Genomic DNA, 16357 nt, shown 5'->3' with positions numbered 1-16357 from the left:
AGTGAATGGGTGAAAGGATGGACGGAGTGAAAGGGTGAATGAGTGAAATAATGGATGGATGAATGAAAGGATGGGTGTAAAGATGGATGAGAGAAAGTCGAATGAGTGAAAGGGGGGATGAATGGATGGCTGAATGAGTGAAAGAATGGATGGATGAATGAATGAAAGGGAGGGTGAATGGATTGATGGATGTGTGAGTGAAAAGATGGATGTATGAGTGGAAGGATGGATGGAGTGAAAGGATGGATAAATGAGTGAAAGGGTGAGTGGAGGTATAGAAGAGTGAAAGGATGGAAGGGTGGATGGATGGAGTGAAAGGATGTATGGATGGATCAGTGGGAAGATGGATGGATGAGTGAAAGGGTGGATTGAGGGATGGAAGAATGAAAGGATGGATGGACAGCTGGATGGGTTTTATGCATAGGTTTGGAGGCAGATGGATAGGTACAGAGATGGATGGATGGACAGATGGAATGGTGAAAGACTGACTGATAATCAAGTGGATTTATCACCACGACTTATCATTATGTCTAATCACCTGAGAGGGTATCCAGGTGCTTGAGAGTCATGATGGTTCAGGTGATTCATTTGAACAGCCAGGTCTTGAGTGCTCTTCAGAATTCCAGTAGAGTGGTAGGAGATGGAGTGTCCTCCACTGTTGCTTTGGTGGATGCATTGGGTGTTGGGCAAGTGAGAGGGAGATGGAGCCTAGTTGTCTGGTAGAGTGGTGGAAGTTCAGGCGACGGTTGATGTAGGCTACTCCTTGAGTGTGCAGTGCTTTGTAGGTATGGATCATCAGCTTGAATTGGCATCAGTATGGGGAGCCAGTGGAGTTTTCTGAGGTGGGGGTGATGTGGGTCTGTCTGAGGAGGTTGAGGATGAGTCTGGCAGCAGAGTTCTGTATGTTCTGGAGTCACAGCAGATGGTGTGTAGTGATCCCAACGTAGAGTGTGCTTCTGTAGTCTAATTGGTGGTTGATTAGGACCTGAATGACTGTACATCTGATGTTCAGGGGTCGCCATTTGAAGACTCTTCATAACGTGCAAAGTGTGCAAAAGCATGCAGAGGTGACTGAGTTGGTCTGGGACTTCATGATCAGTTTTCTGTCCAGGATTATGCAGAGGTTTCTGGTGTGGTCTGTCGGTTTGGGTGAAATCACCACTTCCGTTTTCTCCGTGTTGAGCTTCAGGCAGTTGTCCTTCAATGAGGTGGCAACACTTGTCATGCACCTGTGGAAGATGGTTCCTGTGTTGATGGGATCTTCTGAGAGCGAGAGGATCAACTGGCTGTCGTCTGAGTAGGATATGATGTTTAGTCCCTAAGATCTGACAATGTTGGCCAAGGAGGTCATGTAGGTGTTCAAGAGGGTGGAGTTGAACGAGGATCCTTGAAGGACATTGCAGATAATGTCCTTAGGTTCTGAGGTGAATGGAGGTAGGCAGGCCTTCTGTGTTCTTCTGATGAGGGAGGAGGTGATCCACTTGAGGGTGGTTCCTTGGATATTGATGTGGTGCAGTCTTCTGATCAGAGTGTAATAAGATATGATGTCAAAGGCTGCTGAGAGGTCGATGAGGATCAGGGCTGCTGTTTCTCCCTGATTGAGGAGAGCTCTGATTTCACTGGTGGCTGCAATCAAGGCAGTCTTGGTGCTGTGGCTGGCGTGGAATCCATATTGGGAGGTGTCTAGGAGAAGGTTCTGCTCCAGATATTTTGTGAGTTGTCAGTTGATGGCTTTTTTCAGAACTTTGGCATGGGAAGGGAGAAGAGAGTTGGGCCATAGTTTTTGAGTTTGCTCAGGTCGGCAGGTGGTTTCTTGAGAAGTGGTTTAACTTCTGCATGTCTCCAGTCTTCTGGAGAGGTTGTTGAGCTCGCTGCTGATCCTGCGGCTTCTGAGGTTGAAAATGTGGTGCCGCCAGGGATCCGTGTGGGCTCCTGAGTGAACGGAGTTCATAATGGTGGTGGTGCCCTAAGAGGTGAGCTGGTCCTATCAGGTAAGTCAGTAGTCCATGTTGATTTTGGTGAGTGTACGACGATGAAAGAAGTCCGTGGGCTTGGGCTGGGATTAAAAGTTCTTTTAGATGGTGGTGATCTCTCTGTGAAAAAGGTTAGTGAGTCTGCCACATAGTTCCTGAGAGGGTGTGATGCTGTTTTCTGTGACTGTGGGGTTGGCAAAATCTCTAATGATGTTGAAGAGCTCTTTGCTATGGTTGGAACTGGACTCGATGTGGTCAGCTAGGGCTTTATTCTTTGTCTCTCTCAGTAGGTGGTGGTATAGGTTGAGAGAGGTCTTGAAAGTGGTCTTGTCTGAGGTGTCCTTGCTTGTGCGCCATCTTAAGACGTACATCTGAAAGCGGGTGGGTGGAAGGATGAAAGGATGAACGGATAGATGCTTGGGTTGAAGAGACAAGACAGCACTTCTGGGGAGGCTTGCGATGACTTGCTTTCTTGCTTGGTGCCATAAGAAGTTTGATTCAAAGTAGGGGGTGTTTTAATTTTCTGACTACTTCCTTGACCACACTCACGGTCCTGGAATACTCTTTGCAGGTCCTTAACACTTTCTATGCTGGGATGTTTTGAGGGCAGTTATGTTGAGTCTAACTACTTGGGTTTAATAGCTACCAAGAGGATCACTTCCTCAAGAGAACATCGATAGGCTTGCTCTTTCCTCTTAAACATGGAAAGTCCCTCTATGCGGGCCAGTACAGCATCTCTTTATTCTAGGGCAGATTGCAGGATCAAGAATGGGCTTTTACTACTTGCCATATTACAATGTAGAAAACATGATTGCTGTATTGTAAAAGGTTTAGTTTTAAAGGCACACTTATAGAGTACCTTTAAAACTACCACAGTATGTGCTGTTTTAAAAAAAAAAAATGGGAAATAGTATGTTTCAATATTGTCTTCAATTTGAGATGTACTGTCTCAAGATGGCTGCACAGCAAAACACACAATTAAAGGAAGACAGCACTCGCCTGACGGTACAATGATTTCATGCTCGAGAAACCGCGGCAATTTATTTTTAATTAAGCCTTGTAATCAAGGAAACTGTTTTTCCGGCAACAGTTAGACCAAATAGAACAGAGGTTCACAGTACTGTTCTTGAAGATTAAAGACACTGAATTGTTAAAAAGTATGTTACAGAACGTGTTTATTACACACTGTAAATAATATAATTAATACATTTAAAATATAACTTTTACATACATTTTCATAATTGTGACCAGTCAGTTTAAAATCACAAGTATTTTACTTGGACAGTTACGTTATGGTGAATACGGAATCTAAATTTTCAAGATGGCTGAAATAGTCGTGTGATGCGGGGCGTAGACTAAAATTCTCATAGGGATGGAAGAGAGCATGTAAGTCGTCCCCTTTCTAGCTCTACAGATGCACGCTAACCTTTGATTGGCCCCAGACACGCCTGCTGACTCACGTACGCCTCACAGGTAAGAGGATGCTACAGAAGACAGTGCTTGTGCGGTGTTTTTTGTAAAGTGCATTGTAATGGAAGCGGGGCAGGTGAACGTGGTCTGTTCATGTTCCACTGCTGGAGTCTGCATTGAGTTGTGCTGGAATGGGTTCAAGTGCTCCACAGGCGTGAGCTAGGTGTGGCGTTTATCTACTTCCTGATGGTGCTGCAGTCCATGTGAAGCTAGTTATGTTTTTAAAATTAAAACGTACATTGAATTTAAATTTTATTTCTCCCCGTAGGTAAAGCAAATAGCCTTATTACTTACCGTTAATCTTAAATACGCTTAATACTCGTCTTCTTCCCAGTTATTTCTTGTAAGTATGGGATTTCACAAGTGATGACTGGTTAATATTTACCTTTGTATATAACTTTTTTTTAATAAACGCAGTAGAGGAATTCATTTGTAGATTTACCATTTATTATTTCATTGTACCTTCATTATCTTACTGAATAATCAAGCTAATTATACAGTTGGATGATACCGTACCTGTGAGCAAATTACGAGAGGGAAAAGATTTCTGTGCTTATTATACCTTTGATTTGAAACTATGTTTCCCACACTATATAACCTGAGTGAGCTGCAGTTTCCGGTGGAGCAGTGGTAGAGATAATCTGATTGTAAAATGTGTGGGCAGAGGTCGCTCCTGTAGACCGCGAGAATGCCTCTGCAGCGCCTATGCTGTGCTCAGGTATGCCATGATTGAGGCGCTATGCTGTCCTACTCACCCGCTCCGCCCCCTCTCTTTGGCAGGGTGCTGCGCCTTTAAGAGCCCGAGAGTCTAGCGGCGCCAGCGAGTTTCAGCAGAAGGTGGCCTGGATGTTCCTGCCGTCCATCGCTTGGATCCAGTGGATGTCTCACCGATGAGCCTCTAGGGCGCCGAGCACGGAGGGAGCAGCTCTGCCGGGATCCAGACACCAAGGTGGGGAGAGAGAGTGCGGGAGCAGCGGGACTCCCCTTCCAGAGGATATGAAGCCCGGCACTTCCTCAGCCTGACTGAGTCTTGGCACACTACTGCTGGATCTTCACAAACCCTGTATGTGCTGATGAGTTTTACTTCCCGGGACTTCTCCAAACTGCTCCCCATGCAGGGGGCGGGGGTGATACCCGGCTGTGCTTCCACGCACCTCTCCTGATAACAGCCCCCCTTAAGCACGGAAAGGAGTGCCTACTCCTCAAGAGACTTTAAAATATAAACAAGTTCCTGTTTCATGCATCGACTTCTCCGACCTAGCGGAAGCTCGCATTGTTTTCATTTTTTACATTATATTGTGTTATTGTTTAAAACGCTGATGGGGTGGAATGTTTTTCTTAGCTGACCCCACCCACCTGGGTATTTCGCTTATTTTATTTCTAATGATGTCAGCAATGGAAAACTCGTTTTACAGGCGTTGACCCTTCGTGTAAATGAATCCGTTTTTACCACCTCTATTTTGACTATCAGCAAAGAGAAATGCTCCGCAACTTGGCTTGAAGAGGAAGGAGGGCAGGAGACTGTTATGCTTCGCCATGTCTTGGGTGGGCGAGGTCCAGTGGTTTGTGCTGGTGTCACTATTTGTGGCAGCCTTGGTCACTTTGATCGTGTATCTGGTGCAGTATGCTCTGGGCATTTTGTGGAGGCCACGGGGCAGTGTTCAGTCCACGGATCTGCTGCACGAGACGGATTCTCTACTCACATGGGTGCTCTCCCTCAACACCTGGAAGAGCCAGTGGCTAGCTGCCTGGGTATCTGCCTTAAATGCCGAAGCGAAAAAGTGGGGGGTAAGTACCTACCAACTGCCCTGTTATGGGTTACAAATCTGTTTATTCGCTGGTGACAACTAAGATTCCTGTCCTCTGCACCATCCATACTCTCTTACCTTTATTATTCACGAGAGTTGTTGAAGTATGCATGCTTATTTCAAAACAGTCTAATATGTAAATGTATGTTTGCATTTTGAATACTGTTGTTACTTTCAGCTTTCATAGTGCAGTTGTCCTATTATGTATTCTGTTATTGTTGTCAATTGAAAATGGTGCGAACTGATCGTCTTTGACCTTGATGGTATGTCTTTGGAGAAATGGCTATAATAGAAAGCTCTAACATGGAAGTTTTGGAAATTATGGCATTTTCCTTATTTCTAAGTTCGAGATAATTTAGGTTTCTTTCTAAAGTGCAAGGGTGGTTGCAAGGCTTATGGGAGTTTCACATTTTGTGGTTGTGTTAGTGTAAGTAAACCTCTCCAGAGAGCATACATGTCACAGTACATGACTGCATTTTAAAAGCACATCTAATTTCTGTTCTAATACTGTATTTTTGTGTTAGTTGACCCCTTATCTGGTTACCTAGACAATAAATGTACAACAATAACTACTGAGGGCCCTAGTCATATGTGACACCTTAAAATATAACTTTTGTTTTTCTTTGTCTTTGGCCATGTTGTAGAGCATGACTAAAAGTTAAAACAAAAAAAGATAATGATTGAGCCAGTACAGCTTCCCCCCCCCCCTTAAAAAAAAAAAAAAAATTCAGCCATGCTGCACAGCAGCTGTTGTGCTGGTACAACATGGCTAAAAATATTGAGAAAGTCAGTAGCTCTCTTGGATAAGACCATTTGGCTTTGCGAATACTTACTTTTTGTAAGCCATGTGTTAGGGCAGCGCCGGTGCCATTCAACATGTCTAAACATTTATGAAACTAATAGCTCTTGTCTCGTAGGTGAGACCTATTGGCTTTACAGTGCTTGATTCTTTTTGTTTAAGTACCCCCACAAGAGTACTTGTATTTTCCATCCATATTCCCGCTGGTGTCGCCTTTTATCTGCCCTTGTACTTCTCCCCACCACACTTCCGTGGTGCGCCTGCCCTCATGTGCTTCTCAGCATTGCTTTTTCGCCTGTCTGATTCTCTCCCCCAACCCCACCCAGTTCCACATCGCTCTCTCCCCTCCCCATTTACTTCCTCTGCCCAATGACTTCTATTTGTTTCCGACCCCCACGTCCTCTGCGTTAATTCCTCCACACCTGCACCCGGTGCAACCCTGTGGTGCTTCTCCCCCCCTCTTGTGGCTTCGCCACCTCCACAATCTGTAATTCCAACCCTTCGATCCCCCCCCCCCGCCGTACCTTTTTTTTATTTTTTTATTTTCGTTTACTAGTCTAATTTGAAGCATGTGCGCGCACCAAACTTGCACACTTTCAAAATGTTGCATCCACAAACTTGCATTTTTGTTCTCTTTTCAAGCAACGCTGCACAGTGTTAGGAATATCCCTAAAACCGCTGGCAGAGCTAGTAGGTCCCAGAGGCGAGATCTATTGGCTTTGCTAATGCTTGTTACTTTTAGAAAACAATACTTTGGCTTTTGGATGTTGCAGATTCGTACCTGAGTCTTAAAATGCAAAATTAGAAGTCTCAGAACAGAAAGTGACGCTGGCTCAAATTGTGAGGGATGGATGAAGGTCACACGCATATTATGGGTGCGCCCACCAGCTATGTATGGTCAGCGAAGTCCCAATACGAATGCTCCCAAGCTTCTAATGCTTAACATTCTCAAAATCAAAGTTTGTGTGCATCTTCGAGAATGTTGTTTGCTTATTTAGTATTTGTTGAATTTTAAAGCTATGGAAAAGTGCTACAAATCACACAGCACCATTTGTTTTTGAAATAATATAGGCCAGTTGTAATGGGGAATTGGAAGCATCTGTGATGAACTTTAGGGCATTATGATTGTTATAAGTAAACTCCTGCCTGCCGTATACGAAGGTTGAAGTATATATACTTTATCAGGGATCTGTTAGAAGGATAGAATGTTGACTTCAAGGTTTGTCTGTGACTTTTGTTACTCGCATAACGGGGAAGGTACGCTTACGCAACCTTCGATTTTATTTGGGCTGTTTTATAAATTAGAAAAGACTTATGCCACGAATATGAATGGAGAGGGAAATTTTGATTCTTTCTCGAGTTTGGAGTTTTCTGACTAAACATTTCACCTCCTCCGAACCCAATTCCCGACAGATTGTGACAGGTCAAATTTGGCGAAATAGATTGAGAAAAGTCTGATACTTGTGTAATTTCGATGCTACAAACACATATTACATGTAATTAAAAAAAGTTCCCTCACGCAAATCCAATTCCTAATTGGAGCTATTTACTGCACCTGATAAATACCAGCTCCTGCGATAACTACGTTTACCATGTACTGTAAATTCTTTACCCTCTATTGAGGGATTATTAATAAGGGACATGCAGGGGAGAATACCTGCATTCCGCCATATTGTGGTGATGTTCATTCCCCTGACGATATTATTATACACGTCCCATCCAATGACTTTCACCACTTTAGATAAAATAGACAGCCTTGCAAATTCTAACAGCACTTTCAGTGTACTCAACTTTGCTGCCATTTAATCTAGAAAACAGATTGTGGTTAGAATGTTAGATATTGATAAGTGTTAATTTACTGTATTATTATCTCATAAAAATGACAGCTATCAAGTGTCTTTCTAAAAAATTTTTTGTGACATATTGCTTTAAGAAGGTGTAATTTCGACCAACCTCTAGTGACATTGGTATTCCATTAGAAACCGTACGTATTGTCTGGTTAGTTAAACTGGTACACGGTCGTCATCTCTGTGGACCACCAGGCGAATGCGGAGTCAGACCACAAAGTGCGCTTCTGACATAAATACTAAGGAAATCTTGAGCTCTGCATTCTACGTGATGGGCAATCCAATGATTTTAATTCCTTTCAAGTAGACCGAAGTAGTAAAAGCTTAGACTGGTGGGAAAGAGAAAACGCTCCTGAACCTCACACTGCGTCTCAAAAACAGAAGTTTGGCTTTTTAGATCTTCCTAGAGCATGTTTTGGTAGTTTTTATGAGCTAGCAGGGGTGCATGAAGTAATATAAGATTTCATAAATGGATTTTTTTTTTGTTTGTTTGTTTTTTTTTACAAATTATGATATAAAATTCACTGATGCTGTCATTAGAGTTGAACCTCCTTAGGATGTGCTTGTTGCAGGCCCATTCTAAGGTGTTTGAAAGCATTGACATGAGGTTTTTTGTGCCATTCTCTTTCTTGGGACTTCTAGCACTCCGATATTCGCTTGTTTTTTTCTGAAATAGATTGAAACAGTCCCTTCTACAGTGTGTCTGGGGAGGCATGGCTAGATGACACAGAGTGGCTTAAGAAATAATGGTTTAGACTTCCTTCAGTGTCTGGCACAGGAAATGCTGCAGCTTGTAGATAGATACCCCCCGTACCCATCTTTCACAGGAGTGAAAGCCCAGTGTTATATATTGCAATAATAGCAGAATGCGCATTTATTTATCCTTTATTTTTGACAATGAGGTGGTTATGAGAGAACATTTCCCCTTCATTCCTATATCACCACTGGCAGGACTAGAGCTGAACTGAATGTCTGACAATGCAGAGGTATTGTGGCATGCACTCGAAGTCTCTGTCCTTTGTTCCTCAGCTCCTAAAGCAACAGTCCAGTTTCTAGGACTTATTTTCAGAAATATCGAGAATTTCGAATGTAAAAGAGTAATGGATTCAAATGTAGTTGTAGTGGAAAGCAATGATATGTGCACTAAGAGGAAGTACTTTCACCCAGCCGTCTTCCTGAACAGACATTTATTAATTGAGACCAATATATCCTGAGACTCTATAGGATTGATGTGAGGTAAGGGGTTTATTATATGGTGTGGTTGTGCGACCTCACAGTGTAATAAACGTACTAATCCGTCTTGGGTTCAGACAGGCCCGTTTAAAAAACCCTTAGCTCAAGGCTGTGTAGCTGTGGCTTTGGGCAGCCAGGCTTCAACAACAAAACAAATGTAAAGCATTTAGAAGTTCCTAAAAAAATTGAATATGAAAGTAACGAGACACAAAGGAAATCCAACACCAATTAAAATAGATCTTATTTTTATGACCAGTTCGACATAAATTATTAACCAAACTGTAAATCATTGCTTTTCACTCAAGATGCAAACAAACATTGGCAAGTAAAACGGTTACTTTGAAAGCTTTGAACTTTTTATAAAGTTCTGTTTGGGTACTCCGAACTAGTTTGGGTGACCAACTCCGGTATGGAGCAAGTCACATGGGCCAGTGAGACTTAGCAGGACAGCCGGGTCTGGTTGCTTAGTGGATTGATGTGTCCACCGTTTGGGCCTGTGTTCGACCTCCTGGTCACAGGTTCAATCAATCAGTTTTTGTAAAGCGCTACTACTCACCCGTGAGGGTCTCAAGGCGCAGGGGGGGGGGCTTCATTCAAAGAGCCACATCTTGAGATTCTTTCTGAAGGTGGTGAGCGGTGGGCTTTCTCTGAGGTGCAGGGGAAGGTTATTCCAGCTCTTTGCTGCAATGTAGGTGAGTGATCGTCCTCTGTGGTGGTGGTTACGAATGCTGGGGATGGTGGCCAGGGCCAGCTTGGCAGAGTGGAGGGATCTGGCGGGGTGTGGAAGGAGGTTGGTTCAGGTAGGCTGGTCCTTCGTTGGGTATGGCGTTGTACGTGTGGGTGAGTAGTTTGAAGGTGATTCGTTTCTTGACCGGGAGCCAGTGGCGGGTCCTCAGGTGTTGGGAGATATGTTCTTGGCATGGGAGGTCCAGGATGAGTCTGGTGGCGGTGTTCTGGGTGAGTTGTTTTTTGATGTTTCTAGTCGAGGTACTGGCGTAGAGGGAGTTACCATAGTCAAGCTTGCTAGTGACTGAAGCGTGGGTGACTGTCCTGTAGCAGTCTGCTGGGATCCATCTGAAGATCTTCCGAAGTTAATGTTGTGTGTGCCAGCAGGAGAAGGCAACTGAGTTTACCTGGCGATTCATGGATAGGGAGGAGTCGAGGATGATGCCTAGGTTGCGGGCGTGCTCTTTCGTTTGGGAGGGGGCGGGGGTGTTGAGGGATGTGGGCCGCCAGGAGTCACCCCAAGCTGAGGTGGCGTTTCCGAAGATGAAGAGCTCAGTCTTGTCGGAGTTGAGCTTGAGGCAGCTTTCTTTCATTGATGGGGCGACGGCTTCCATTCCGGAGTTCCTTTTGGCCGTATCAGGGTCTTTGGTGAGGGAAAGGATGAGTTGTGTGTCATCGGCTTATGACACAATGTTCATACCGTGGCTTCCGACTATGGCTGTGAGAGTGGCCATGTATACGTTGAATAGTGTTGGACTCAGGGAGGATCCTTGGGGGACTCCGCAGTTCTGTGGGTCTGGATGTGTAGGGCGGGAGTCTGACCCTCTGCGTCTTCCCAGAGAAGGAGTGGATCCATTCTAGGGCTCTTCCGCCGATTCCTATGTCGAGGAGTCAGGTGCGCAGAGTGCTGTGGAAGATCATGACGAAGGCTGCTGAGAGGTCGACTAGTATGAGCGCTGCGGTGTGGCCGCGATCTAGGAGTAATCCGATGTCATCAGTGGCTGCCAGGAGGGCTGTCTCCGTGCTTTGATTGCTGCGGATACCAGACTGGGAGCTGTCCAGGGAGTTGTTGGCCTCGATGAAATTCCATAGTTTGTGCGTTGATTGCTTTTCTCCAGTACTTTGACAGGGTAGGGTACCAGCGAGATGGGACGGAAATTCTTTAGTTCTGATGGGTCGGCCAAAGGTTTCTTCAGGAGAGGGCGTATTTCAGCGTGTTTCCAGTCCTCGGGGAAGGTGCCAGTGTTCATGGTGCAGTTCATTGTGTTTCGGGCCTCTGGGGCGATGGATGTGCTGGCTCTGATGTTTCTGTGGTGTGGGCAGAGGTCCGTGGGGGTCTATGGAGTGGGTGCTGTTCATGATGCTGACTGTTTCCTCTGTGGTGAGCGTGGACGAGCTGTGGATGGTCTGGGTGGGTCGGTCAGTCGCAGGTTCCGGTGCCAGGATTTTCCGGGAGGAAGCTGTTGTAGATGTCCTGGATCTTGCAGTGGAAAAAGGTGGCGAGTTTGCCTCAGAGGTCATGTGACGGGGGATGCGGGTGGCTTCGGAGGGAGGATTTGTGAACTCGTTGATGACTGAGAAGAGTTCCTTACAGTTGTGTGTGTGGAGGAGTCGATGCGATCCTGGAGTGCTTCCTTGCGTTCTTGATGTTTCGGCGGTGAGTGGCAGTTGCAGCTCTGAGGGAGGTGAGGTCTTCGCTGGTTTGGCTGTTCCTCCATTTTTTTTCTCTAAAAGTTTGCAGGTACGCTTTGATTCTAGGAGTTCGGTGGTGAACCAGCTGGCTTTCTTAGGTACGCGTTTGGCTGATGTCAGCCAGGGGGGGGCGGGGGGGGGCTAGACTGTCGGTGCATTCGGTGATTCATGCGTTGAGATTGCTGCTGTGTTTGCGTCATAGGAGGGAGGGATTTGACGAGATATGAGGTGAGTTGCTCATTGGTGATTTCGTCCCATTTCCTGTGGAGGGGTTATGGGGGTGCAGGTGCGGCTGCTGGGTGCGGTGATTGTGAAGTGTATACATCGTTGGTCGGGCCCGTCTGGGGTGGAGATGGTCTCGATGGTGATCCGGTTGCTTTAGGTGAAGATGGGGTCCAGTATGTGTCCTGCGATGTGTGTGGGTTCGGAGACCAGATGTCTGAGGCAGAGGGTGGTGAAGCTGTAGAGTAGAATGGTGTGCTGTTTGGGTGGGCACGGTCCTTGAGCTGGAAATTCGGGTCGCTGAGGAGGCGGTAGTCATCTAACGCCAGGGCCTGGGGGGGATAGCGGTGTCTACAACATCGTTTATGAATGCTGGGTGGGGGCCGGTTGGCCTGTCCACCAGGGTGCCCCAGATGGAGGAGTAGTGGTTGGAGTGGCCCAGGAAGTGAAGGTGTTCTATGGTGGTGCATTATTCTTCTGGGATGGCCTTGACACGTAGTGAGGACTAGTGTACAATGGTGAGGCCACCGCCCTGGCGGGAGGGCCGGTCCCACCTTAGTATGCTGTATCCTTCGGGAATAGTGATGCCACTGTTTGATCCAGAGGTGGGGTTGGTTCACGTCTCAGTAAGGAAAGCGATGTCCGGTCGGGCGGTGTTGATCAAATCCCAGAGTTCAGTGGCATGTTTATGGAGGGAGCAGGTGTTCAGGAGCTGGCAGTTGATGGGATTGTGGTGGATATTGGTCTTTCTCTGTGTGGAGAGTACCTTCAGGTTGTTGAGGCTGGCGCTGAAGTTGCAGTTCCTGCAGGTGAAAGTTCCATGGGTGTCCTTGGGGGAGATGGTGCAGCAGTTGCTGAGACATCCATTGTTGAGGCAGAGGACGGTCTCGGCATCGTAACGGAGGCTGGCCAGGGGGTGGTTTAATGGAGATCCAGGGTTCCTGGTGCAGTCCGGGCAAGGATGGGCGCTGACGGGCTTGCCTTTGGAGCCCCGCTGGTGGCTGTGCTGCGGCTGCCATTTGAAAGGGGAGGGGTCAGCTGGGAGGGCGGAAAAGGTGCTTTGCGGGGGCAGTGCTGCGTGGGAGGGGGGCAGAGGAAAGGATAGAAACGGAGAAACTAGTGGAAAAAGACAGAAAAAGCAAGAGTGAAAGAAAGACTGAGAGAAAATACTTACTTGTGATGGCCACTAGACCACCAGGGATGAGGCGCAGGGATGAGCCTGCAGGTGGAGGAGGGCCTCGAGCTGAAAGTCGGGAGGCTGTCAGTTTGTCCCAGGCAGCAGCAGCAGCCACAGGAGCTGGGGAGGGCAGCCGATGCGGACCAGAAGGTTCAAATCTCAGTGGATACACTCAGCCTTTCATCCTTCTGAGGTAGATAAAATGAGTACCATTGAGTTGGGGAACAATAAACATCTGTTATTCAGCACCAAGATATCCTTCTGGGTGAATAAGTGCTTTGCAAATACACAGTATGTTATCTTGCAGCCAAAGCAGTCTCCAGTCCAGTTCAAAGCTCGTTGGGCAGACTGTCATAGACCTCAGTGGAGTGGTCTTTATGCATGATGCTGAAGTTCCTGAGGATGCCTATCTGGTTAGCAGGGTTCTTCCTGGTCTTACCGCTTTATCCATGAACACAGTCGGGAGACTTTGGCCTCAGAAGTCAATGACACTCGAAGTCCAGCTTAAAAACTGTTGCCACCGGCCTTCTGGTCAGTCCCAGCAGAATCAGCAGTTCCCTTTAGCTGCGACTAGTGTCTGTCTTGGGTAACCAAACTGCACTTTGATGACTCTCCTGAGTCCAGCATACTACGGTGCAAGATTTGACTGTAGGGGCTCGGTCAGTGGCAACTAAGCAGTTGTGGCTGCCTAATCACCAAGGCGTCATTTGTGGCCTGGCGGTGTAATAGAAAGTCAGCAAACAGACTCTTGGAGTTCACCACTTCTGTCTGACTTTCCTCGAGCAGCACAGCTCTCTCTCTGAAAGCCTAAGGATCAGCAGGAGCAGTCCAGTCTTTGGTGCAGCATCTCTTAGCTGGTTCCAGGGAACAGCAGGGCAGTCCTTTGGTTCTCACTCTAGTGCAGACATGACCTGACTCCAATATTCTACCTGGTTGCAAGATGACGGAACCCTTCTCTCGGTGTGTGCTACTTTGGTAGCCAACCCTAGACGTGTGGTTACCAGAGGGCTACACACCCACGGGTAAACTGGTTTTGCAACTGTTTTCCCCCTCTCTGTCCCCATCACCAACCTGTCTACCAAAAGTGCAGCCCATCTCTTGTGTAACCACCATTTGCCCTTCAAATGTGGCTTCCCCTTTGAAGTTCGCTTTTTTGGGTTCATACCTGGTTTGGGTTTCCTGCCAGGGAGTAGTAACACCTCTTCCAACAGCAGTTCTCTCTTGCGTCCTTTCTTGGGAGTCGTTTACACCTCTCCCCAGGAGGGCAGAAGGCGCTCTTGTGACCAGCATCTGCAGATGTCCACTGGAAAATGTGGGCGATAGAATGACAACTTTCTAAAGTTCTCTTTTAATCAAAGGTTACGTTAAATTCGACTTGGGCATCACATCTGGTTTAATGCTATGATTCGTTTTATAACTTGAAGTACCAACTTTAGTAGTCCCATTCAGGAGTCGGCACACCTGAGTTGTCTGCATGTAGGCCTGTACTTGCCAGTGGGGCTACTAGCCTTTCCAAAGTAAAAACAACATTTTTTTGTTTTTTTTGTTTACTGTTGGGAAATATAAGAACATATGACCTGGTTTTAATATAGTGCACCAAGTCTTAGTCCTCAACAGGCCTACCGTCGGGGTGATTTATATATGTTAAAAATAGGTCAGGACTTTCTCATTAGCTAGCATTTTAATAAGTGCTCTACCAGTCTGCAGTGGCAGGTTGGAAGACTTCTTTTTCATTGTCACAATCATGGTGGCACAATAAGTGCTGTAGCCCATGGGGACACGTTAACCTACAGGCCCTGTGTATTCCTGGTACTACAAACGAGGCACATACAAGTAAACTTATGCCAAGTGGGTATAAACATACACTTTTAATGGTCAGAGCACTGGCACTGACTTCTGGTTAGCAGGCCTCACTGCACTCTCAGAATCGAAAAACCAGCAGCATCAGTCCAGAGCTTTGAGAGTGATCATGCAAAAAATAGGCATTTCCTTAAAACTGGAAATTTACTGTCTGTAGAGGAGTGTTTAACAACTGTTGACAAAGTCAACAGGTCTGTCTTTGATGTGCTGACGCATGCCCCTTATGCCCTGTCTCTGTGCAATACGTGTCTCTATTTACCTTCATTGTCTGTGCCCTATTTTTAGGTTGAGCGTGCAAGCGCTTCCGATCTGTTATAAGCATTATGGGCTTTTAACCATGCCCATCTCACGCCTATCACTTTCACTCGTTCATGGGCTTGCCTTTCAAAAATCCCTTGATGTCATTGGTACATGCTTTACATTTGTCCTGCCTTGGGGCTGTTTTGTTACTGTCTTGTGGACTGACCCTGTTAAATGGATAATTACACGTTTGCCGATATGTTTCACTGTGAGCGAGCTACTTTTTTTTTTTTTCTTTGGTGCCTGTCCTTCTGGCGCCTATGGCGCTTTGAATCGGCTTGCACTGCCGACCGCCAAGGGCTCCTGCTTGCCCCTGTTGGTGTCTGCCTGTCCCTACCACCCCTCCCATGTTGTTGCTTGTTTCGGTGTGTTTTCAGTGTGTCCTCACTGCAATAGGAAGGGTCCGCTATGTGGCATGTTCCGGCGGGATTCATACATTTGTAATCGTCTTTCATCCTTCCATAAAGAAATCGCACATGTAAGTGGATCCGTCGCCTCCAGGGGTGAATTCCGATGAGGTACTCCTGAACCGCAGGAGCAGAGTTCTCCTCGTCTTTTTATTTTTATTTTTTATTTTATTTTATTTTTTTACCTTTGCAACTCAGTTCAACTCTAGAGCACTCCTGTTTGTAGTTGATGAGAGATTGCTCCATCCAGTGGCAGAACACAAAACTGCATCATAAGTTGCTGTACAATATAATACATTGATGAACGAAATGAACGGTGTGTGTGGGCCCTGCTCTTACCTTCTGCCTGTTGGTTGGCTCGGTTCTTTGCTCGGTACACACCGGAGCCTGCTTTGATATGTGGTGGAGACCAAGTACCTTGGTTCTGCTTTGATAATTCTTTTCGTTTGATTGGTGAGTGTCCGTCTAATCTTTGTGAAACAAAATTAAACTGAAATGGTGTTTAACTCCTATCTCCTGCCTTCAGTATGTTCGGTGTGACAGATCTCGATATCTGTTCCTCATGCTATGCATGTCTACACACACTATCGGGCCCGTGAGCCTGGCCTCGCTTGGCTTCTGTCCTGCACTGTCCCTACACACTAGGATTGTACATGGTTGCCTCTAAAGCCGTCTTTAAACTTAAGTGAATATGGGTTTGTTTCCTCCCCACTCCCACCGCTGGAAAGCACTTGCTCCTGGCAATGGCGTGTGTAAACTTTGCATGTCTGAGTTTGAAAAATACCTGCAAATTAAATGTAAATATCTAAAAAAAAAAAAAAAAAAAAAAAAAAAAAAAAATAC

The 16357-nt window shown here is 46.1% G+C and overlaps 1 protein-coding gene across 1 annotated transcript in view; it reads left to right on the top strand.

Annotated features, from left to right (window-relative positions):
- Positions 1 to 4223: 4223 nt before the first annotated feature.
- C2CD2 (C2 calcium dependent domain containing 2) overlaps positions 4224 to 16357 on the top strand; it is a 343623-nt gene continuing 331489 nt past the window's right edge. The window contains exon 1 of the mRNA XM_069202597.1: positions 4224 to 5231. Coding sequence (XP_069058698.1) covers positions 4980 to 5231 — 252 coding nt within the window. The 5' untranslated portion in view covers positions 4224 to 4979. The remainder of the gene's footprint in view (positions 5232 to 16357) is intronic.

The sequence above is a fragment of the Pleurodeles waltl genome, chromosome 8, assembly GCF_031143425.1.
Source record: "Pleurodeles waltl isolate 20211129_DDA chromosome 8, aPleWal1.hap1.20221129, whole genome shotgun sequence".
Taxonomy (NCBI): domain Eukaryota; kingdom Metazoa; phylum Chordata; class Amphibia; order Caudata; family Salamandridae; genus Pleurodeles; species Pleurodeles waltl.
This window is presented reverse-complemented; position numbering and strand designations above follow the sequence as displayed.